We start from the raw sequence: 25,189 nt of genomic DNA on the forward strand, positions 1-25,189 counted from the left end.
TTAATGTGGTATCTTTTTTCCCTGAGGACCACTGCTAGATAGACCAAAGAAAATTACTCACTTGCTTGTACATCCTCTCTTTATTGCGCACTTCATTGAGTGACATACCTCCAAAAAAAAAAAAGAGCTAGACTTAGACCAAACAGAAATGTACAGACTCAACAGTAAACGAAACTGACTACTACTGAGTGTTTTCGAACACGGATTGGTCCTTGCGAAACAATGACCGAACAGGCAAAGAAAAATTATGGGAGTCATTCAAGTGCGTAACATTTTCCAGTACTCTTGCCTCCTGGGTTTGGCCTTAAGAAGCATCCAGGGAGTGCTAAATTTTCAATTAACCTCTGTGTCCAAGGATGCAGTCAGTCATTTCCCAGGCCCTTCGTAGCCAACCAAAAACCACTTCTAATCATCGTCCTCGTCATCTTTGAAATGAATGTGCTGTCCTCTCGGGGCAGACGCCCACTCTCTATCATAGGCCTTGGTGCCGCCTGTGGCCTTCTCCTGGGTGGTGATGAGGTCTATGATGGCTGTGATGACAGCGCAGTCTTTGGACTCGCGGTTTTGCCAGTCCACGGGAGCAGGGTTCCGAATTTTGTTCTCCAGCAGAGAATCCAGCTCTTTCTTCAAACTCTGTCAAAAAAAAAAAAAAAAAAAGACAGGAAAGCGAGGTCGGTGAAATGAATCTCACAGTGACTACAGCCGTGTTGTCGCAGGGTGCCCTTTGCTCACCTTGACGAGGTGAGCGATGCGTGCCGGGGATCTGAAGACGATCCACTGGTCCACCGCGACGGTCTCCTGGTCCTCGTCTTTCTGGATTGTGATGTCCCCTCCGAAGAACAGCAGAGAGAACGGGGACACCTCGGTGCAATCGTACAGGAAGATCTGAGGACACGCGGGGAGATGTCGACAACGCACGCCGTCAGCAACAAACATGCTAACACACTCAGTGACAGGGAGCGGCATCATTATGACACAACGTGCCCGACAGCTACACTGTGGTGTGGGCTCAAAGTGTCCCATTAGTGAGGAGAGTTTGAAATGTGTTTCAGTGCCTCCAGTGTTAGGAGAAATGTCATCATGCCCTGTGAATCTCGCAAATGTGTTACACTGTTTTCCATCCATTTTCCTCCCTGTGCAACACTGACAGCTGCTTATGTAGAGCGGTTACCAAAAATGAAACATTGCAGCGAATCCTGAAACAAAAGACGAAGACAATATTTTTCACAAATTATTGAAAAGCCTTACAACTGCAGACAGGAAATAGAAGTGGTACTCCAGAGCATGTAATGTGCTGATCTGTATGCACGCGCTCACAGAGGCTGCCTGCATCTAAGGTGAGGAGCTGCAGACGCTACATAAGCAGCAGACTGTAGTCAAACAAAATCTATTTCAGCTTTGAAGGTAACAGACGGAAGTGCTGAATGTTTGCGTCACAGAGAGGTAGAGAAAGGTGATAGGAGTGGGTAGGAGATAAGGAAGAAGAAAAAAAGACGCAAGGAGACAGCAGGGGACAACTGGATTTGCCCCATGAATGTGTAATGTAATGGACCACCAGGGGCAAGTGCGTCAGAGGAGATAAAGTTGAACGTCATCCCTTACTTTCTTTCCTTTTTATTCTTTCTACAGCCCTGGTCTTCTGCTTCCTCCTCTCTCTGTAAACAAATGACCTTGGAAAGTCTTGCACTCTTAGAATACCTTACTTTTATAATAGACACAAATGCGCAGCATAGTGAACAAAAACCCTTACACGCTTCAAAGAAAAATAAATGTAATGGTGGCAGTAATGACGGTGGAATCCGGCGAAACGCTTTTCTTCATAAAGACGAAAGCAGCAAAGTGAGAGACAAAGGCACAGGCGGCAATCAGACAGGACATGAAAGGTGTTTTTCTGCAGAACGGTGACATTCACAAAGAGACACACGCACAGACAGAACAAAGACACACAGATGGAAGGGAGGGGGAAATGAGAGGGAGAAGAGGGGGCAAAAAAAAAAAAAAGCGAAAGGGAAAAATCTAGAAAGGGAGAAGAGAGAGGGCGGCAGTCAGGGAGCCGCATTGACCGTTTTGCCCCCACCCACCACCACCTCTTACATTGTGTCTGGAATGGAAGCTTTGAAGCACGAGAGCCTTTGAGAGGGAGTTGAAAGGCAGCGTTTTAATCAAATATTCATTCAGTGCAACGCTGGCGTGGCACCACAGCCAACTTTTAACCACGGGTTCCTCTTTCCACTCATACACAAAATCAGAAAGATGCGGCGACTGCCACGCGCTCCACCGTAAAAACACACAGCATTCGCACAGCAGTGCCGGACCGCAGCGTAATGCGCTCCCATGTCCCCTCGCCTACTCACGCTGCTCGTTCTCATCTTCAGGTGGTAGATGAGCCACGTGTAGTTGAACTCGGTCTCTTCGGCGTTGACAGATTTCGGGTGGATACACACCTTTCCATCAGCCTGGGTGTACACCTTGGGCCTGAGAAAGATAAGAAAAAAAATCTTACATCTTGTGGAGTTCTACTGTATATATGACAAAAAGTATTTTCTGTCAGATAAGTCTGATAAATGTTCTCACTGATGTCATCTGAGTCAGCTCTGTTAGCCTGTGGAGTTAGACAGAAGACCTCAGCGAACCTCTGTAGCCCGCTCCTCGCTGCTTGGAGCCAGCAGTCTAGACGCTACATTAGCAGCTATTAGCACAACACACCCGTGTTTGTACAGTTGAGTGAATCGAGTCAAGTTGTGTTTTGAGTAATGGAGGTGTCAGCTAGTGACCAAAAAGAAGACGGCATAGAATAAACAAAGACAGTACGTCTGGATCTGCTGCATCTATTTTGTCTATTCTGAGAGTTCTCTTTTAATATGCTTGTATGATTGTGTTGTATGATCCTGGACAAAATAATCAACACATACCCAGAACATGTGTGTTTGTACCAGTTATTGCCCAAATAGTTTGAAGATTCACCACCACCAGACAAAACTTAATTTAATCAGAAAGTAGTTCCAGAAGCAACCCATCAGGTGCTTTTGGCTTGCTAATCCATGCACAAAGAAAGCCTCCTGCCATTTTGGCACAGAGTGTACCAAAGAGAAATTGTGATGCAGTTGGCAAATCCTCTCTAACATGAAAGTAACACCGTGTTCCAAACTAGTGCGTGTCAGCCAGACAAAACCGACTGCCTGACTGCAGGGAACAATCTGCTTGTACCAGACAGCAGTCACATTTAGCAGCAAAACAAACAAAAAGTGCTTCATCAAGCAATGAACTCATTAAGTAGTGCAGAGCTGTGGCGTGGACATGTGAAAACTTACAACTGGCTGAGCGTTGCAACCGCTGAGAATTACTTATGCAGAGGAAATGACCCTGGCAGCTTCACTGTGCAGCTGGGGCGAAAGCCGTCACTGAGACAAACAAAAGTGACAGCCCGACTGAGAGAGTGTCCGTCTGTCTCCCTGTTGCATGCGTCTGTCTTTTGCACACAGGTCACAGCCGCAGCCTATGACAGCTGCCTGAGGGCAGCTTTATGATGACTCCATTGATCTTCAGCTGTAATAGAACCTCTGTTTTGGACTATTTTGGACTCGGTGGTAATTGTCACAGGACACTTACAGAACTCTTGCCTGAGATGACTGATGAGATATTGCAGCGTGGGGGCCATTTTTCTGTCTTAAGATCAATAAGAATGATTGTGCACTTGATGTGCAGCCCTTTTCCTGCCCGTCTCTCTGCACTGGCAAACTCACCCCGGCCTCTTTTTGCTCTGAGATGGTCTGATCATGGCCACCTTCGGGTACAGACCGGCTACAATCACTGCCTTGATTAGCTTCTCATTGTCTGAGGAAGGAAGTGAGAGTTAGAGAAAGAACAAATGAGCACTGCTGCATTAACATGTCACATATAATATTCAATTTGCGCTCCATAGCCTGGTTTTAAAATTTATGCGAAAAAATTTTTCTGATGGTTTAATCACAACCAAAAAAAGTTACCTGAGTTGACGTTGGATTTGGGGTCTTTGGGGTCCTTGCTGCTCACAAAGCCTGCATGCATTAGATGCTCAGCAAACTGGCCCTTCATGTTGTGCAGCATCTGAATGAGAAAAGGACAAATTGCTTCTAAAGAGGCTGCCTGTCCTTATCTGCCCAGAGAGAAGTCAACTTAAAAATGTGATCATGGACTACCCCTGGTTTTATTTTCAAAGCACTTCAGTGTAGAGTTCAGCGCAGCACTTACAATCAGCCTGGCTCACCTGGAGTGTATTGGCAGACAGGAAGTTGTCCCAGCAGTACTCCCTCTCATATCTGGCACCACGCTGTTTCGCTTCCTCCCAGCCCTAGCCAATCAATGGATGATAAATTAAGATAGCATAAATTCATACAGCAGACTGAGATGAAAGAAAACTGACAGATGTAAGCTGTTGTACCTGGAAGGCATTGACAATAGTGAGGTGGTCACTCTTGGAGTTTCGGGACAGGACTTTTCTCCTCATGTCTGCCGCCTTCTCTTTACCCTGAGAGAGACACGTGCATTAAGGAACATTTAATGTACAATCGACAGGGGAAAAAAATCACAAGGTAGAGCGCAGCGATGTGTTCAACTGTGCATGTGTGTCGATGCAGACGTGAGCTTTCATGTCTGTGAACTCGGTGCCCTACCAGAGGTATGAAGAAAGGGTCTTTGAAGCTGAGCGAAGCCGCAATGGTGAGTACGGGGTCGAGGCAGCCCAGCAGAGCCCCGAACAGGATGAGTTTGCCAATGTGAGGCTCCACAGGCAGACGGGCCAGGTGGAAACCCAGCGCCGTCAGATTCTCGGCGTGGTCCAGGGCGTTCTAACACACAACAGCACACGTCTATATTCATTTTGAGCTCAAGACAGGGCTCTTTTTAAAATATCCACATGGTAGGGAATGAATAGTGCAAAAAAAAGGCTTTATTAACATGGTAACAGGTTAATAAAAAGGTTTTTGATGAAGACCATTACAGGTTGGTATTGCTTTTAATTATGTAGCCATGTTAAAGTTTCATTTAATTTCAGGTAAGTTTCATTACTGTCAGGTTTCACATAGGATGTGCTTCTTAACCCTTGTAACAGGTACAGATTTCGCCGTCTCTCCCTCCACCACTTGAGGATAAGCTACAAAAGAGCATCCTTGGAAGTAGAAATGTGCAGATAATGTTTCCAGACAGGAGACCTTGAAACCACAAGCTCAGGCCGAGCCTCTCTTCCTAAAATGCTACAGTTTCCCAACTGGCACGATATATAGATACAGTTAATTAAAGCTGAAGCAATTTGTGAATTAATTGGGTGATCAGAAGAAAATGTATACTCAAACATTCTGACAATCAGTGAATCTCTTCACTTTAGCTTCGCAGCTGTGAGGATTTGCTGTTTTTATAGAGCGACCAACTAATCAGCAAAGTAAATGTCAGATTGTGCCCTTAAAGTTTATTTTTGCTCAATATCTTTAATTTTTCTCAATGATCTTAACTCTTTCTTACCAGGTCTGTGAGGTTCTTGATGGCTAGGTTGACGGCCCTTTCAGTGGGGGTGTCCAGGGCTTTCTGCAGGAATCGAGCTATAGACCCGAGCTTCAGTATCTAAGCAGCACATGTCACATTAGATTACACATAAATAAGCAAAATAATGTAATTACTTTTACATTAAATTCCCCTCCCTTTGCCAAAGTGCTTGTCATTGGTGCCAAAGACTGAATAGTGGGCAATGCATCGATATAGTGAGGTCTACAGCAATTAGCTTTCTGCCTGTCCTCTCATGGCTTCCTCATACAGCTGTTTACAAGCCGTACATGACAAAACAACCAATACAGTGCAGAGTTAACCGCATTAACATTCTTCTCTAAGTGCTGGGCTGATCACAGAATTAATGTGATGATAAAAGATGATAATATGAATATCCACTCTCAATGTGTATTCACTTCCACATCAGAAAGAGATTTCTAAATGCACCAAACATCTGCCTGTAACAGAGAGTGGAGGAAGGATGCGACCACATTTCTGTGTCTGGCTAAAAGGATGGTGTTGGAGTGTTTGTGCATTAGAGAGATTCTGCTCAGGGTTAGCATGTTGACAGGGTTTCTCTCGCTTTAAGGACGGACTGATGCATTAGTCCGCCTCTCATCCACTAGCTTCAAAAAAGCCACATCACACACATAATCGAGTACATCCAACTGAACTGGTGGAGGACACACACTCAAACGCATATCCAATAAAGCCACTGGTGAGAACAATCATTGCAAACACTAGATCTGAGTGAACTTTGACCTAATGTTCCATTAGCACGGGTTAAAATATGTCTGAGTGGAGTATGAGGATTTAAAAAGAGGACGCGAAAAAGAGGAGGGAAAAAAAAAAAAGCAAGCAAAGAAGAAAAGGGACCATGTATGAGAACAAGGCCCAGAAGAGGAGTGATTATGTTGTCGGCAAAAAGAGAGAGAAAGAGCTGGAGAGCACGGGGGCATGAGTCAGCCCAGAATTCATCCCTAGTTCTCATTAGGCAGGAGAAGCTATAATTCACCGCCAAAGACCAAAAACAGCAGCACTGTCCTCGTACCCCCTCCCAACACACACACACACACACACACACACACACACACACACACACACACACACACACACACACACACACACACAGAGAGAGAGAAAACTCATTCACAGCAATCTTGTCCTCATCTCAACTCCAAAGCCAACACCCATTTGTCTCTCTCTGTCAGCCTGGCTCCCTCTTTCTCTGCACATACACAACCTTGATCTGCAGGCACAGCTCCTCCAGTGGGGTCCTCATGATTTCGGGTAATTGATAGGCATCCAGCAGGCTGGCCCTGAGACCGTTGTACAGATGATAGCACTTTCCTGGACAAACTCTGGACATACGAGAAGAAGAGTGGGGCAGAGAGGGGGGAAAAAAAAAGGTTATGTGTTGTATCGGGCCTGTGACAAGAACTTAATCTAAAATCAATGGGATGGAACTGCACTCAGTAAGCAGCTCCTGCTAATTGGGCCTTGCTCCACTTTGATGTGAGAGCTTGAGTCACAGACTGGAAACAACCTGGGAGTGACTGCACTTTGCCTTTCTCAGTGTTTACGGATGGGAAGGCAGGAAAGAGTGTGCTGATGGGGAAGACTGACAGAAAGCAGAGACGACAAATAGGAGGAAAAATAATCCTCCCAGATTAGTATCACATACCCAGAGGCACTAACATACAGCGTGCCCTCATTATAAAAATATCCATAAATACCCCTGCGTGCAGACAACACAGCGAGCACACACACCTGCCGGCACGTCCTCTCCTCTGTTTGGCGTTGGCCAGGCTAACCCACTCTGCTGTCATAGTGCTGATGTTGTTGTTGGTGTCAAAGTTGGTCTCCTTAATCTTGCCTCCATCTATCACATAAACGACGTCATCTATGGTGATGCTGTGAGGAGTAGGGAGAGGGAAAAAGAGGGAGCGAGAGAGAGAGAGAGAGAAAAAAGGGGCTGGAATAAAGACCAAATCAAGACGGAGAAAAAAAAAAACTTCAAAGCAGGCTGTCAAGAATGCTTAACTAAGACTCTCACACACACAATCAGTCAGAAGTAAAAATAAAATGTAGCACTTCTGTAGGTTTAGAGTCTATTTTTGGTGGAGTGATGTGAGGGGAGCGCAGGCAGCTTCTTAATTTGCCTGGCTTGTGTGTGTGTGTGTGTGTGAGACGCTCTGTGAATGCATTACCAAACTGCCTGTCAGAGACTCAGTCTGTTCCATTCAAGCCTATATGACAGTGTTCGTAATCAATCCAAGAAATGTATGCTAATTAGCCTCAAATCCCCAGGACTGGGACCTACTGCATTACACATGTACACGCAAACACACACACACACACACACACGACTGAGAGTGTCATCACTTCTTCTTCTTCTTCCCAAACTCACCAGAAAGTAACAGCCAAAAATACTTTTTCAAAGGGAGTAAAAGTGCAAAGGCTGTACAACCCAAACAAATACACACACATACCTGGTCTCAGCTATATTGGTAGCAATCACGATCTTTCTGACTCCAGGGGGAGGACGTTTGAACACCTGACAGGAGTGAGAGCGAAAGACGAGATTGGACTTTTCTGATATTGAAAAGGGACTAAAGACGCATACAGACACAGCCAGAGAGGCGGACAGAGAGAGAAACCGAAGAATGCTGACCTGCGTCTGATTAACGGTTGGCATGAGGGAGTGCAAAGGGATGATAACGAATCGGTCTGAAACACAACGGGACACAAAAGACAAACTCAAACAAAGCACCACTTGAAGACTTAAGATTCTACTGCTAGTGCTTGAGGCTGCACGATTACGTCTAAAAATATGTCCTTGAACATCCTCAGAAATATTGAGAATGCAATAATTTATCAACATTAGTTATTCATCTTATTGCATTGTCATGCACTATGTACAGAACACTGACGTCAGTACTTAATAAAGGACAGAAGGGACCTTAAACCAAACACTTGAAGTTTGTTTTTAAAAAGTCCAGTAGATTTAAAGATCCTGTTCAAGCTTTTTTTATGACAAGAAATACTTATCATAAAAAAAACACTCTGCTTGGAATAATAATTTCTGTTTCATACATTTTGTTCTTCCACAAAAAAATCTCTTCTTCTTTGTTATAAATTGTTAAAATTACATCTACTCCTTCCCTCACATCGAAAAATCCAGAATCTATGAATGTGCAATATTCATTTTTTTATTTATTCATATTCAAAAGCTTAACTTCTGAATACAAGATGTCTTCAGTGCCACTGAAAAGTCTGTTCTCAGTGTTAGGAATTGGAGGTTTTGTAAGTTTTCACCTTTCACATGTTGGATATTGGATCGTTGCTGGCTGTGGACTGTGTGTTAAACTTAAATCGACTTAAGCTTAGCAGAAAAACTTTCCCCGTTCTGCAGTTGCATGTGAAAACCACCTTCTACTGTCAAACTGTGCACATACTGTACATCATTCTGTGACATATCCAAGTCAAGCATCAACAAGACTGCAGGACATAAAGTAACAAAGCATCACAGCCCTATGTGAATCATGATCTCTTCTATGATACATCAACCTGAAAGTCACTCATGTGTACTTCCATGTCACATGTACAATATCTGCGTGTGTTGCCGTGCATGTACCTGATCGGAACATCTGCTGAGCCATGAGCAGGTCATTGAGACTGCTGATGTTGTCCCAGCCAGGCAGGAAAACCAAGATTGCCCCTTCCTGTCAGAGAAAGACGTGATACACTCAGCGGCCGAAAGATACACAAAAACCAGCAGAGCTTCAGAAGAAAACAACACGAAACATGCTGCCAACAGAAATAAACAGCCATTAGCCGGAGGAGCCTGAGCAACAACTGAGCCGAGCGAACAGGGTGCCCGTGTCCTCGGAGGAGCTGAGCCGAGGCAGATTGAGTCGACTCGCCCTGAGCTGCCGACCCCCACATTCACCCGCACAACAGGCCCTGACACTGCCTGCCAACATCATTATGATACAATATCTGCAGCAATACTGGACAGCCTCTGCTTCACATTACCACAGGAATATGACTCGATTCTCTCACAGCAGCAAATAAAGAAAGCCAATTAGTCACCGAGAAAATATAGAGTCACGCGAACGCAAGCTGAGAAAACATCAGATGATGGCGGCTGATGGAGCTGGAGGCAGTCCAGTGTGAGCAAGTCAGCTGTCTGACCACGGCTGACCACGAAACATACAGTAGGTGTCAGACACTCAACCATATAAACAACATCGCATAATGCTAAAATACGATAAAGACACCACTCAGAAATGATGAGGAGCAACTGTTATTGTAGCAGCAAAAAAAAAAAAAAAAAAAAGAAAGAAACTAGATTACAGGTGACAACACATGCTTGCAGTTTTCCTTAAATTAAAGTAAACCAGAGCACGCGTCCACATTTTCAGAGATACAGAGCAAGTTTAAAAACATAAATTATCTAGGGTTGGGTACTGTTTTTTATTATATCCACTTTTTGTCATTTATCATCATATATTCATAACAATTACTAAACACTGATCAATCAGTTCCTTTTTCTATATTATTATCACGTGGGTTTTATTCTCCATCTCATTTTCCATTTATTTTCTAGCGCTGTTTTATGTGAAGCACTTCACATAAATTGCTTTGCTGTAAAGCACTTTGAGTTGAATTTTTTGCATGGAAGGTTCTGTACAAATAAAGATTATTATCATATTATCATTATTAAATTTACATGAACAAAATACTGTCTAAAATGTCCTTGATTTAGGGCAGGAAATATCTAATCAAAAAACAGGCACAGAACCAAACCAGGATTTTGATGCTAATGTTGGCAGTTTTTAATGCTACAAACACATTTCAGTCAGTACTCAAAAAGCAGTGAGGTTTGATACCCGGCCCTAGATTGATTAACTACTCATGTAATCAGAGTTGTAAACAAAAGCAACTGGGTGTCTTGAAAGGTGAAGAAATATGTGACTAATCTTTGACACAAACTTGAAGGGCGCAATTTACGACATACACATGCAGTTCAGATTGGGCAAAGCAGTCCAGCGTAGCTTCTAAAGCTGAAACGCTCAGAGACTGATAATAAGGCCAGGACATCAACTAAGGACTAATAATGATTTAAGAAGCACTAAACTTTGGAAACCTGGGCAAAATTCAACTTTTGTGTATCATCAATGGGGAAAGGTTTTTGCAAATGCTATTTCACCACATCAAAGGCTTCCATTTAAACAAAAAATATTCTCAGGATAATATTAAGCTCGTATAAGATAACCCACAAAAGGATTCTGCCAGCTATTAATTTCCTGAGAGGGAAGGGAGATGAAGAACAGACATAAAAAGTACCTTCTGGGCACTGAGCCCCCCCCTGCCTTTTAATTAAAACTAATTATTATTACCAGTGCTCAACCACTGGCACCCACATGGGACTGTATGTGTGTGTTAATGCCTGTGCATGTGTGTGGAGGAGGAGAGAGCTGCAGCCTACAACCTGACACAAACACATGTTCACACACATTCAGTGCAGAAAGAGGCTCTGATCAACTCCAACTAACGGTACAGTGAGCTCTGTAGTGTTGGCCCACTATTTAGCATGCACACACACACACACACACACACCAAACCACCCACATAAACAGACACACATAGTGGTACCCAGCAGGCATTCATTAATGCCTGCATGTCAGCCTTCTAGGTATCTAATCAAAGACCCCTGCGACATAATTAACCAATCATCACAGTGGAGAGGCTGGCAGACGGCCCGTATCCTCAGCCCGCAACGCCGTCACAGTGAATCAGCCAGTTCTCTCTCGGCCGTTTGACAATGCTGTGGCGAATCAGCTGGTCGACTGGCTCAGGGTGGCCGTGACTGATAGGATAATTATCCCTTCCCATATGAAGCCGTATCTCTATCTATCTGCGTTAGTCACTCCTCGTTCCGGGCCCGTCTCTTTCCCCTGCTCCTCTCTCCTGTACGGTTTTCACAAACACAGCCACAACCTTGCAGAAGCGTTAAACTACTTCCATTTCACTTGGCAAAATACAGGGGACGTGAGAGCAAAGTGCGTCAGTTCTGTTCCTTCCATCGATTCTAGCGCTCACTGTCCCAAGTTGTCTTCACCCTCATTATTCTCCTTTTAGTAGTGGCAGTGGATTATACTGAATGGCACTGACTGTGATGTTCTCTTGCATTGTGCAGCTCTGTTTCCCATATGTTGGCACTGGCCTAGGTGAAACTTACTGCAAACACAAATTAGAACTGGCAAGCTACTGAAGCAGTGACTATATTTCAAAATATTTGCTCTGCTGTTGTTATTCCTGCACTAACAATTCCTGATATGGGTACAGTTAGGCTACTGGATCTACTGCAAAAGTAAAACATTCACAAAAAAACGAGAGCTTTGATATCACTCGGCTGACATTATACTCTACTAAAGTCTAAAGTCTGAATCGAGCACTGAAATGACTCTGACAAAAAAGTGAGGAAATGGAAAAAGAACTGGAATGAGAAAAAAGGGAGTAGACGTGCGTTGTGAGAGCATCTGTCCGATCACTCATTAGCACAGATCTGCTGCCAGGATCTGTGTTTTTTTCCTCTGATCTAATGTCGCTCTGTGTTTGGAAGCTAGCCCTCCTGTTCCTTCCATCTGCTCTACCTAAGAATGCACTGTACGTCTCTCCGTTTGTCAGCTTCCACGTCTGTGCCGACGATCGACTTTTATTTGATCCGAAACCATCTTCCACGTGGACCGCTGCTCCGTCTGCCTGTCCATGATCAAAATGTCGGGACATTTTTAAGTCCAGGAACACAAAAGGTCTGGTGATGAAGCAGCAAGCTTTCAATACATTTGGGTAAAACCAAGTCAACCCTGTTTGGAACAAAGAAGCTGTCAAGAGCAAACACACTGAAAGACTCTTATAATGGAGAAGAAATTGTATCTCAGAGAAGTGTCTAATAGTTAATACTTGTGTTCCCAGATAACAATGGCCGATACTTAGGATAAGTATTATACCAGGGCCAGTGTGAATTCATGTAAAATGCTTTGAATGGATAATGTGGCCAGGAGCTCCTATGTGTTTATTTCACTGGTGTCATGTTGTGAAACAACCTTCTGCTACACAGAAAGTTTTATTACTTGGGAGCTATTTTTTTTAATTTCTTTACTTATGTTGATGTGTTTTTATATTTCGGGATGATGTTGTTTAGTTTTTATGCTGAATGTCTGTTGCTTCCTCATGTTTTCTTTGTCTTTTAACAGTGTTTTCACTTCAACACATTAGCATTATTGTTTTTTTTATGTGGTAATCCAAAAATAAACTCAATCAATCGAACCATAAAATACATAAATATAAGAACAGTTTCAGTCGCACATCATCTCTGAGTATTAACAATCAAATTCAAGACACCTGAGTTGTACCACTTTCACTTTGGCTGCCGTGAAACCAGGAACACAAAGCTAAACTCACCTGATCGTTGAGCACAATATGACGAATCAGTGCCAGGATCAGCTCCAGGTCAATCTTGTCATCATTGTCCAGCATCTCCACTGTCTCAATGGTGCTGTCAGAATATCTGTAAAAACATGGGACACAGACGGTTAAATAAATAAATAAATGATCCACCATCTTCCATGTTTTGAAATGGCAACTACACTGTTGCCAGGTTTCCAACTGTTCCATTATTTGCTGCTTTGGTTGCCACACCTGAGCTATGGCTGCAAGAGAGTAATATATTTGCTGACAGTTTTACTCCAGATGTTGTGTCCAGGACCTGTAGAACATTCTGTATGATGCTGAATATGTTTCTGCAAAAAAAAATAGTTTTGATTCACACTTGATAAATGGTATGACTGTCCTGTCTTAATTGTATTGGCAATCCTGATATCACCTCCTACTAATGAGACCAACAACTGTTAATCAGTTCCTTTTGTATAGTTTTCCTTACGTGTATTATCTTTATTTCCTGTTTTAATGCTAAATTATGAACAGCTGCAAGTTATTTTTGTCGCAGACATGAACGTTTCAACATGTGGAAGCTCTCTTCCCTTCCTTTGATGTGAGATTTAAAGGTTATCAATGAGCTCATTGGTGTTGAGAGAATGGGAACTTCAATCAATTAACATCAATATCTGAGTAGTGTTTAACAACACAAGGACGATTATGGACCTTGCCCACATGAACAATGAAAGAGCTTTTGCTTGCTGCAGTCACTATTCATACAGGCCATGCAGAGAAGTGCATAAAGCCTCCGAACCAGCTCAGCAAGGAAGTACTGTCCACGGAAACACAAAAAGAGGGATGTTTTTGAGGTAAAACTCTGCTACTTTGCCAGATACCCACTTTATTTCAACTCAGTCTTCCAAAACCACAGTATTACACATTGGGCATCAAGGACTTACTGTACCTGCATACAGTGTTATCGGTTTTGCCTGAAGTTCTGCCCATGCCTGCTGTAGCATTGCATAACATGATCGTGGTGTGGTACGCTCGGGCACTTGAATACGCTTTCTCCAGGTACAGTACACGAGAAGTAGAAGTTTACATTACCTCGCAATCACTTCGTGACAAAGAGCAGTAGTAATGGTGCAGAAGACAAGGGACTACACTGCAAACAGCTGTACTAAATGAACATGAATGTTTGCTGAGTGTTATTGCGAAGAGAATGACATCTTAAATGTAGCTGGTCCCCTCAAAAATGTTGCAGTTGCAGGAGGGAAAACTGCACTCGGTGAGTGCAATATGACAGTTTGTATGGCCCATGTTACTTATGTATGCAGATCTATTTTTTAAGAGGCGCAAATAAGCTACAACATTGCCTTTTTCATACGTTCAGAGACACTGCAGCCATCTATGGCGTAGGTGCAACACTTCAATGCAGATATATAAATGAGCATTTACCAGACAAATCTCTCAAAGGGTCAAGTGTTCCTAAGCACTGAACCGGCTCTGTATTCAGCTTTTACACACTCAGATGCCAAACTGAAGTTCAAATTCATCGAGAAAATGGAGGTATTTATTTTAAAATGTTAAGGTCACAAATGCCAAATCCTCTCACATAAACAACACATCTATCAACCTGGCAGCTGCTCTCCTGATTCGACACCAACTCACCTGCCCTGCAGTGTGCGTGCATAACAAGGCCAGCTCTCCTTGTATTCAGCCTCTTTCTCCTCCTTCTCCTGTCTGGAGTTGCGTCCCTGCCAGAAGCCTCTCTTCCATGTGGGGCGACGGTCCTGATTCTGGGGACGATACCTGGCAGACACACCGACCAGTTTATATAAGATCTTATTAAAATAAAAGGGGATGTATTGGTAACATTTGTGTTTTTGTATTTGTGTATGCGCATGTTGGGGACATGACTGTCTTTGTATGCATGAGTTTGAGAGCAGTGCCGTTGTACCTGGTCATCTCCACGATGTCCTCAAGTAGGAACTCTTCCACTGGGAACGTCAAACCAGGGATGTGGATGATTGGGCAGTTGTCTAAAAGGGGGGTTAACACAGGGAAAGGGGTAAATGACAAAGAGGAACAATCCCAACCAATTAAAAAAGTTTGGCATTCGGTGTGCTGCATACCAAAATATTTAGAAAACTTCTCTGCGTTAAGCGTGGCACTCATGAGGATGATCTTGATGTCATCTCGAAGGTTGAGTAGGTCCTTCACAATGATGAGCAAAACATCAGACTGCAGGTTCCTCTCGTGGATCTCGTCCAGCACCAGGTGGCTGATACTGGACAACAATCTGACGCAAAAGAAAAGAAATGCAGGAAATGGTTCATGTCTGTGGTTGATTTTTGGTCTCTCTGCCTTAAAAAATGGCAATTTTGAGTTCATTACGGCTGTATTTGCTGCCTTAAGTTCTATTTGTGTTACCTTTTTGCATAAACTTGAACCATGAGGCTGAATGCAAATTTATTTTATTTTTGTATCCTTCTGTGCAAGTCTTAGATATGAATAGAGACAACGCCATTTCTGCCTAGACAAATTTAATGCTGATTAGAATTTCTGGCAGTTTTTTTTCATTTTTCAAAAGATGTCATCTGGTCTTCACTAGTAAATATTTACCTGTCCCAGTTAAAAAAAAAAAAAAAAAAAAAAAAACATGTCCCTTTGCTTACACGATACATTTTATACACTGTAGCTGTTCTGACATATTTCGATATCTCTGGGATCTAAACTAGATTATAACACAAATACTCTGAGTTTATCTGTCCAGCAGTAGTCCGTAATGATGAGACAAAAGCCTCTTGTGGAAGTGAAAAGGTTAATGCATCACTAATGTGGCGGCTGGAGACAAGTAGTCACCAAAGCTGAGTGTAAAAAAAAAAAAGTTGCAGTCCATACAGACAGTCAGTTTGTGTGCCAGCTTCTGTGTAAAGGCCGTATACCTTAATGCCAAAAAAGTTGCAGCATTTTGTCAGACAGCTGTAGTCCTTAAATGACTCTAACTAGAGTTTTGCCAATCGTGGAACAGCATGAAGCAAGACAACAAGAAAAGCTGGCACCCTCACTTGGTTTCTTAGGCTTTTCTGAAGACACTCACAATGCAAGGATGAGCATGCAGGGATGAGTCAACAAAAGCTGTGTGTGTGTGTGTGTGTGTGTGTGTGTGTGTGTGTGTGTGTGTGTGTGTGTGTGTGTGTGTGTGTGTCTTCATTTCTCCGCCTATGAGAATGGGCACCCATACTAATGCCTCTTCCACAGACAGTAGAGTAAACCAGAAATCAATGACGATAAAACAGAGTGACACAGAGGGAATAAGACAGAGGAAGAAGGACAGCTGGAACAGAGACACAGAGAAAAACAGAGAGGATGTGATGAGGATGAGGAAGCAGGGATGGTGGTGGTGGAGGACTCACGGGTCTGAGCGAAGCCACTGAAGAACAATGCCTGTGGTACAGTACAGGACCGAACCTTGTCTCCGTGGTAACCGGCTGAAGAATGGTAGGAGAAAAAGACAGAAAAAAAGACTTCACATTTCCCAAATGACACGAATTAAGTCCAGTACAGGATAACATGAAGACAAAGGTTGCCAGAATGAGTTTTGGGTTTCTCTGTTCATTTGCCTACATTTGTGTATGCGACTGTTAAAATAGTTTATTGTCTTTCCAGCATTGCCATCATCCTTCTTCCTTTTTCAGGATTCCAAACACTTCATATCATTTTCATTTTTGGCATGAAGCCAGCCATTTGACACTCAGCCTGTACACAGATGTGCACATAAAGCTGAGATTGATGGTGCTATAAAATGTTGCTGATACAGAAAACGCTATCTAATAAGTAATGTAATTGGCTGTATTAGCCACTTGTGGTCACACAATCTTTATAGCATGCTTTGCATAAGCATTAGACAGTGATGAAAGGTTTCTCAATGACTTCAGTTTAATAAAGTTAATGACTTTATTCTAATGCCAAACAAAGCAGAAACTGCTGCTTATGACTTGTGTGACAAATGAAAATCAATGACAACCGAACCACATTAAAGGCTTTACTCCAAATTAATGTGTGTGATACATAATAAATGTGATATTTCACGAGAAACAGTGACAACAACGCAATAAAAAACTTCATGGAGCACTTTCTGAAACCGGATTAAAAAGTATTTCTCGATGACACAGTGTAAACAGCAAAATGGCCAAAGCAGTGAAACAAACATATAAACAGTGGGCATAATTAAACCAAAATGATAAAAAGATTATAGATCAGCAATAGTAATAACACAACATAATAATGAACAGCACAATAACACAAACTTAGTATCAAGCATGTTCGTTATAATATTAAAGGAAACTACTGAAGGAGAAGCTTGTGATGGGCCTCAGGGCAGGGGAACAGGGCCTCTCCGACCCCCCACATTCACCACGCTCTCTGTGCAATCCTAATTGCCACAGTTATTAGAAGTTATTTGATTAATCACAAATTAATTTAGCAAAATGTTGCAGTAAGCACAAACCCTCTTCCAGGCACAGCTTGACAGCCAAGTAATAAGTAGCAGCGACCTTAAGGCCCTCAGCAGGTCAGCTTTTAGTGCACGGTAGTGGTGCAAGTCTCCGAACAAGTTTTTGATAAAATTAGCAAAATACGCTAAGCACTGAGCTTTCTGGGCCCTGGAAAAGTTGCCTGCTTCGCCGGCTTGGCAATACAACAAATTCAACGTATACAACTCAAATACAATTAAACAGTGTCAAATAAAATCAAAGATAATAAAAGGTGCAGGTAGATGTTAATTTGTGGAATAATTATCAGTGATCAGTAAAACTACATACATTCTGAAATTCAAGTGGAGTAGAGAAGCTAAAAAGGGGGCTGCTGTCATCTGTAAAGGTGATGCTCCGCAAACATGCAAACACAAGCTCTCCACCCTCTCCTGCTGTTTGCAACAGTTTGGAAAACTCATAACTGAAAAATATTGCTTTGAATCAAGTTAACTGCATTTACAACACTTCATGTTTATTATAACCACGCGTCACTTGCTGCACTAGACCAGCACCAGTGGGAACATGGTGAGCTGTGTGGACTAACACGCTGCTCCCTGCAAATGTAACTGAAATTGCCAAAGTTTCAATGTGTTCCAGCCAATTTGTTTTTACAGAAGTTGATTACCTACTGACAAAAGCAAAGAGAAGCAGAAGTGTGTACTTTTTTATATTAGTTGCTAGGTGGGGGAGCTGGTGCATCAATCGAAGTTAGACAAAGCTTGAGGAACAAATTGGCAGCTTTGTCCCACTGAGAGACACCCATGGTCTCCATCAGCATCGGTGGGCAGTGACAGCGAAGCAGAGAGCTTAAAGCTTTTCTAAACTGTCTAGACTTAAGTTCTTTGAAACAAAACATTACTTTAGTTATTGTTTTTCTCACTGAAGAAGCGCTGTGAATCACAAGTGCAGCAACTTCATGAAACTAAAGGGAAAAAGCACTGCATGAAAAGATTTAGAAAATGTGGAAAATAGTCTTAAATTCAGCCTACTACCTTATTATTGTCCCATTCCTTTGACAGTTAGTAATCATTTTTCTGTCTGTCTTTTCATTTCTGTATCAGCCTCCCTTTATATCACCCCTGAGTTGCCTCTTTTCATCCCCTCTTTCTGCATCCATCTCATCCTTTCTCATACTCCATACTCTTTTGTATTGTATAAAATTGACTTTAGATTGCTGCACCCTCTTGTCTCCTGTAACTCTCCGCTCGCTCGGTCAGCAGACGACTCAAGGGCCTTTCTGACCAGCTTTATCTGTTTCTTTCCATGTGCATGTTTCTCATCTACTAATCCTTATATCATATGACCTTCAAAAAACAAAATACCGGTGCTATTCATTCATCCCACGTACTTCTCTTATCCCCACCAAGAAACGCAGTCTTGATACATGGATCAGGCTGATGTAGTTCATGTCAAATGTGACCTTGTGTATGAATACACATTGAAACTAAAATATAAAAACAGACCATTCATGCGTGTTGAGTGAAAATCCATAGCTCATATGGAATATCAGGGCCCATTATCCTTTGTATTCATTCTTCGGACCACATGCAGTTTAGCTATTTTATCACAAGCAGTGTATAAGAACAGTAATCACACTGCTGACTATAACTAAAAATATCTTGAAGATGAACCAACCTGTCTGATTCTGACAAAGCTACGTAGGTAACGTCACCAACTTCAGTCTAATCCACAAAGGCTCTTTCTCCAACCTTGAAAACAGCCATGCACGAAAGCAAAACACCACTCCTTTTTGATGCACTAGTATACATCTGAGATGACGGCAGAAATTCAAAAGTCTAGACCAAGACAAACTGAATCAAAGAAAAGAAATAGCACAACAACCTTCCTTCAAAAAGAGCAGAAACCCAAATGATCATGACTCTACTCTGCAGATGTTACTTTCTTAATGCTGAAATCCAATTTTCAACACTTTCAAGGCAAGACAAGGCACGTTTGTTGTATAGCACCCAATGACAGGGCAATTCAAAGTGCTTTACATAACACTTAAAGGCATTAAGAAAAGCTAGAAAAATGGCAATATAAAAAATGCACATAAATAGAATTTTAAACAGAGTAAAACAAAATAAAATAGAAAAATAAAGTAAAATTCTATAAGACAATTAAAATGACACTGTAGCTACAGTACAGTGCAAAATATGAATAAATAGTCCCAAATTTAAGTTAATAAAAGGCACTGTCAACAGAAAAGTTTTAAGCCCTGATTTAAAAGAACTTCGAGTTGGAACAGAGTTTTCTGGGAGTTGGTTCAGATATGCTGTGCAGAAAAACTGAATGCTGCTTCTTCATCTTTAGTTTTGACTCTGAGAACCGTAAGCAGACCTATCCTAGACCATCTGAGAGTTCTGGACAGTTCATAACAGAGCAGCACATCAGAAATGTATTTTGGCCCTAAACCATTCACTTCTTTATAAAACCAACATCAGTATTTTTAAAATCAATGTTTTGATTCTCTGCCTCAGGACTCCAGCAGCAGCATTCTGACTCAGCTGCAGCTGTCTGATCGACTTTTAGAGAGACCTGTAAAGACAGCATTACTGTAGCAGAGCCAACTGACAAGTTTTTATAAATCCTGCTGACAGTCCTTTAATTTTTGATATACTCTTAAGGTGATAGGAGTCTGATTTTGTAATTGTCTTAATGTGGATATTAAAATTCAGGTCTGAGTCCGAAACTGCACCAAGGTTTCTGGCCTGGTTTGTCGTTGGGGTGAAGTACTGAATTTCTTTGGGTCAAAGGAAGATTTGTTTTATCTTTGTTTTACTGGAGGACATTTTGGCACATGCAATTATTGATTTGTTGAATGAACTTACTCGGTGCTGTGTGGGACCGTAGTCAACTTTTGACACTGTTCTAGGAAGTCAACATAAAGCATTTCTTTTGGTTTCTTATCCACTAAAAAAATACTGATAGCTATTTAAACACAATGTGCTTACATTTTATGCAACATTGTGTTTGAAGAGACTTCGTTACCTCTGCAGGCAGGTTTGATAACCACAAGAATTTCCATTCCCTACACTTTGTGCCCTCTCCTCTGCTACACGCTCTGCTACCTAAGAGTTTTACTGGAGGAAATTTTGGCACATCCAATCATTGATTTGTTGTATGAACTTACTCGGTGCTGTGTGGGACCATAGTCAACTTTTGACATCGCTCTAGAAAGTCAGCATAGAGCCTTTCTTTTGGTTCCTTAACCACTAAAAAAAATACTGATAGCTATTTAAACACAATGTGCTTACATTTTATGCAACATTATGTTTGAAGACACTTCCTTACCTCTGCAGGCGGATTTGGTAACCGCAGGAATTTCCATTCCCTACACTTTCTGCCCTCTCGTCTGCTACACGCTCTGCTACCTAAGAGGAAGCAGATGCATACAAAAAGTTGAAGAACACAATCAGCATTGTGAGAATATAGTCATCAAATGTACACGACTCATGCAGGAAAATACATTTGCAATGCATTAACATCAAATTACACACCATAGCAACCACATCTATCCTCAGTATGCACACAACACAGTCAGACCTGAAAAAAACCAAAAGAGCACATACCGCGATGGCACTAATGCGACGAGGCTGTGTGCAGACCACACGACACATCGAGCCCATGCCTCTATTGATATGGTCGTCTAGGATGAATTGGGTGACTTGAGTGGTCTTTCCACACCCGGTTTCCCCACTCACCACCAGGACACGGTTCGAGTTGATCAGCTCCACCAGCTCCTGAGCACAGGAAGTTGGAAGCAGGTGAGAGGAAGTGGAAGGATTACGAGATGACGAGGAGGATAATAAGATTTCAAGTTTGAAAAAAGAAGAATTCAGTTTTACCGGCAATGGTGTGATTCATGATGAGTATGTGCTTGAAGAGTGTATTAAATAAAAAACTTACCTCTCTTTTCCCATAGGATGGTAGTTTTTCCCTGAATTTCTGAAGACAAAAATGAGCAAACATTTGTAAACACTGAATGAAGAGTAGAAGTTGCATCTTTATAACGTGACATAAAATAATAAAAATAATAATAAGGAATCAATAATTCCTTAACAATCACTCGGTGGAATAATATGACATTAAAGTACTTCGATACTGTGAGTAATCTGCTCTTTCAACATTTAACATTATTTTACATGTATAAGCAATATTGTGATAATATTCCTGTGATCATCTCTAATTATCTGTTTGTTGCACTTAACTTATATTAAACTCTTCACTTCTTTAATAACCCCCTTTCCCAGCAGAAATCACCATGCAACTTTGTTCATACTTTGGGTTGGTCATCAAACTGACAATAAAATTCTGGCACCAGAGATATTTTGACATCTGTAGGTTATTGATAAATTTCATGCAGCATAATGAATTTTGAATTTGAAAATCAAACAGGCCTATTTTAGCAGGATAGACCCCTTAACTCACCAGCATTTCTTTGTACTTTGGATCCAATTTCTTGCTCTGCAGATCTCTCTTTAAGCGGTCATCCAGTGAACTGTCTCTGACTACTTCGTGAAATAAGAAGTCCAGATCCTTGTCTCTCCATCTCACTTTCTCTTTCTCCTCCTGCTGTTGCTCTTCTTCATCCCATGTATCTGGTGGCTCATCTTTAACGGCTGCCGCCGAGAAGTAACTGAACAAAAACATTAAAGTGTGTAAATATCCACAACATAGTGGATCACTAGACAATATTCATTCTGTGATTGTGGCATGGAGCGCCGTTTATGCTAAAGTATATTTTTGGAGCAAGTCACAGCTGTCTTAGCACACATTTGATTTGCCTGCAAAGTTACCGTTGTGATTTGTGAGTTTCTTTCTTCTGGCACAGAATATCTTCTTCCTCCTCTTCCTCAGATTTGATCTCAATCTTCACTTTATCCTCTTCAGGCATATCCCCGTCAAAGTAACTGCATAGCCAGGCCACAGACATGTTAATTAGAGTCATACTGTCAGGAGTCACAGCTGGAAAATAACTGACACTCCAGGCTTTTTGATCCTATCCAGCTTCATTTAAGCTTTCATGATTGGAAGTCAGAAATTACACTGTGCTCTTACCAATGACCACCTCTATTGTCAGCTGTCCCCCAGTTACCAGACGTAGAGGCTCTTGCATCTCTGCCGTCTCGCTCCGGGCCAGGCTGATCATTCTGGACAGAGTTAAGCAGCCTGGTAATGTGCTGCTCTCTGGCCTCATCCATCTGGACCACTGCCCGCTGCACACAGACCAGGAGAGGGGAAAGTTCAGCAATAACCTCACAGGTTACTTACTCTTTAAGTACTTCAGCGGTATATAAGTGAATTTTGATTACTTTAGGGATTGAAACCAGTTGTCACCCTCTGATTTATGATGCCAATTCAAAATCCAGTAACAAATGCTTTTCCCTTGGTGTTTTATTGTGCCGATGGACCACTTCGCCAGACATATAGAAAACCAGTTTGCGTTAGTCTTTAGGCCACTGTCTACTCACTACATTTATTAAAAGACATGATGCGTCAAGATCTGGGTGGCGCACCACTGATTGTGCATGCTGATCTGTGGGCAAAATCCTGCACATGCAGAAGACTTGTAGTTGCACTGAGCCACTGTCCATTCACAACCAGTTCAGTCAGCCTATGCCTCACACTTTGCAGTTCACACTTGAGTTTAGAGGGCAGACCTATTTTCTAGCAGAAGCTAAAAACTTAGCTACTTTAGTGTCTCTCATATCTGTGCTGAAGGTCCTCATCTCTGTGTCAAATAGACTTACACCCTGCAGACACCCTGCCCTGCTAAACACAACGTGTACGAGCACCCAAAAATAATCCATAATACCGATCTCCGGTCAGCCTGTTTCCTCCTCACGGCTCCGTATCTTGCGTACCACAGTCCAATCTCACGGCCCTTCAGGTGTGGGGGAGGACGGTCCCGCTGTCCACCTCCGCCTCGGTCCTGGTCAAAGTCGGAACTCCGTCCTCTGGAGCCTCCTCCACCTCCTCTGTCCCATCTTTCTCTGCTTCCATCTCTGTACCCTCGACCTCCTCTTCTGCCTCTTCTCCCACCTCCACCGCCATACCCATAGCTCATGCCGCCGTCGAAAATCAGGTAAGAACGGTGTCTTGCAGCTACTTGCTAACGCTGCCGTTGCTAAGATGTGTTGGATGGATTTGTGGACCAGAGACTTGAAAATCTAAGGCTACACCCACGTAGCTACTTACAAATAATTTCTTGATAGTTATCAGAGGTACAATTTAAATGTCAACCTATTAATTAACTCAAAAAATGACAATATCCAGATACTGCTCTCAAAATGCAACAATTAGCAAGTTTTCTCGTTTCCATCCGGCATGTCGCACAATATTTACGTCAGAATATTCAGTTGCCCAATATTGTCGTAGCGCCCTGTGATTGGTTGTTTGCCCTCCCCTCCGTGTACATACACGGGGAGAGGGTAATACATACAGACATTCATCTTTATTTAAAATTGAATCGGTGGTAGAAGTATTCAGATACTTTACTTTATTAAGTACTCCTACCACATGATGCAGATAAAACGGTCCTGCGTTCAAAACATTTTTTAAGGGAAATATGCAAGTATTATCAGCAAAATATGCTTGAAGTTTGAAAAGTAAAAGTATTAATTCTGCAGAAAAGTGGTCCTTGTGTTTTTGAACAAGATTGTGTTTTTGGATTAATATTACTTCAATAATGTGAATCTTGTATTTTGCTGCTGTAGATATTTATAGATGTGCTCATTTTAACTTTATATAGTAGTTTAATCTACAGTAATGCGTCATATTCTATAAAATCATTATGAATTTGAAAAGAAGTAGGACTGTTTTCTCAACCCATAAGGGAGCACTTAATCCTTCAGTTCAACAGAAAAATTCTGATTCATAATGACTGAATTTAGAGATACATGGACATGAAAAAATTGTAATCTGAAGCACAATAAAGGAAATACTTAAGTACAAGCACCTCTAATTTGTACTTAAGTACAGTGTTTGAGGAAATTTACTTTGTTACATTCCACCACTGAATTCATGTAGTTCAAAAACCTCTTGGCAGTTTTCAGTAATAATGTTGGTATTCACTTTTTACCCCCACATATAGCTTTGAGCTTATCTATTCAAAATATTTCTATTTGAAATATAGCAAAAGCATTTGAAATTGAATGAGTAATATTCTGATATAGTCTTTAATAGCACAGCTTCAACTCCTTTGCTACAGATGTTGTACTGTTAGTCTGAGGTTCTTGTTTTGCAAAATGTTAATGCAACTACAACCTTGATGACAGACAATGTAATAAGGTAATTGAACTGCTGTAATTGATTGTTAGAAGACAGTTGTTGATGTAGCAGTACTGTTAAGGTGACATTATCAAAATTACAGCCAAATGTTTAACATTTCCTTTTCGTTCGAAAGCAAAGGAGTTACTATAGGCTGACTCCATTAGAGGTTTATCATTAATCAGTATCAACAAAAGATATATATATATATATTATTGGGACCCTTTTTTGAATTCATGTGATATGTAGCATATGCTTTGTGAAATTTTCATTCTTTATGTTGGACAGAATAGTTGAATACGATGTTGTTCTCAAAATATTATTCATTAAAATACACATTTTATAAGTCACCTCCTGCATTTGAAGTGATTAAAAATGTATTTGCTTGGGAACGTATTTTAATTAGTTCCTGGTGT

The 25,189-nt window shown here is 41.7% G+C and overlaps 1 protein-coding gene across 1 annotated transcript; it reads right to left on the reverse strand.

Annotated features, from left to right (window-relative positions):
* Positions 1-101: 101 nt before the first annotated feature.
* Positions 102-23,825, reverse strand: dhx36 (DEAH (Asp-Glu-Ala-His) box polypeptide 36). Its single transcript, XM_041941428.1, has 26 exons — positions 23,320-23,825; positions 22,563-22,720; positions 22,301-22,414; positions 21,933-22,140; positions 21,411-21,449; positions 21,074-21,244; positions 20,796-20,875; positions 16,383-16,457; positions 15,099-15,265; positions 14,924-15,005; positions 14,635-14,775; positions 12,991-13,096; positions 9,155-9,242; positions 8,192-8,247; positions 8,010-8,074; positions 7,288-7,431; positions 6,761-6,878; positions 5,497-5,595; positions 4,653-4,826; positions 4,421-4,507; positions 4,247-4,330; positions 3,987-4,086; positions 3,744-3,834; positions 2,355-2,475; positions 733-885; positions 102-633 (listed from the first exon to the last, which is right to left on the reverse strand). Exons 1-26 carry the CDS (start codon positions 23,569-23,571, stop codon positions 406-408), a joined length of 3,201 nt encoding a protein of 1,066 aa, XP_041797362.1. The 5' UTR covers positions 23,572-23,825; the 3' UTR covers positions 102-405.
* Between the last annotated feature and the right edge of the window lie 1,364 nt (positions 23,826-25,189).

This window comes from Chelmon rostratus, chromosome 7 (assembly GCF_017976325.1).
Source record: "Chelmon rostratus isolate fCheRos1 chromosome 7, fCheRos1.pri, whole genome shotgun sequence".
NCBI classification, from domain to species: Eukaryota; Metazoa; Chordata; class Actinopteri; order Chaetodontiformes; family Chaetodontidae; genus Chelmon; species Chelmon rostratus.

What these genes read in the sequence shown, in the direction of transcription:
- dhx36 (XM_041941428.1), bottom strand. Translation starts at nt 23,571, where the DNA reads ATGAGCTATGGGTATGGCGGTGGAGGTGGGAGAAGAGGCAGAAGAGGA. An exon ending in GCACGCACACTGCAGGGCAG is followed by an intron (nt 13,097 to 14,634) that starts GTGAGTTGGTGT and finishes ATGTTTTTACAG; the next exon opens with ATATTCTGACAGCACCATTG. An exon ending in AGGAGAGGACGTGCCGGCAG is followed by an intron (nt 6,879 to 7,287) that starts GTGTGTGTGCTC and finishes TCGTATGTCCAG; the next exon opens with AGTTTGTCCAGGAAAGTGCT.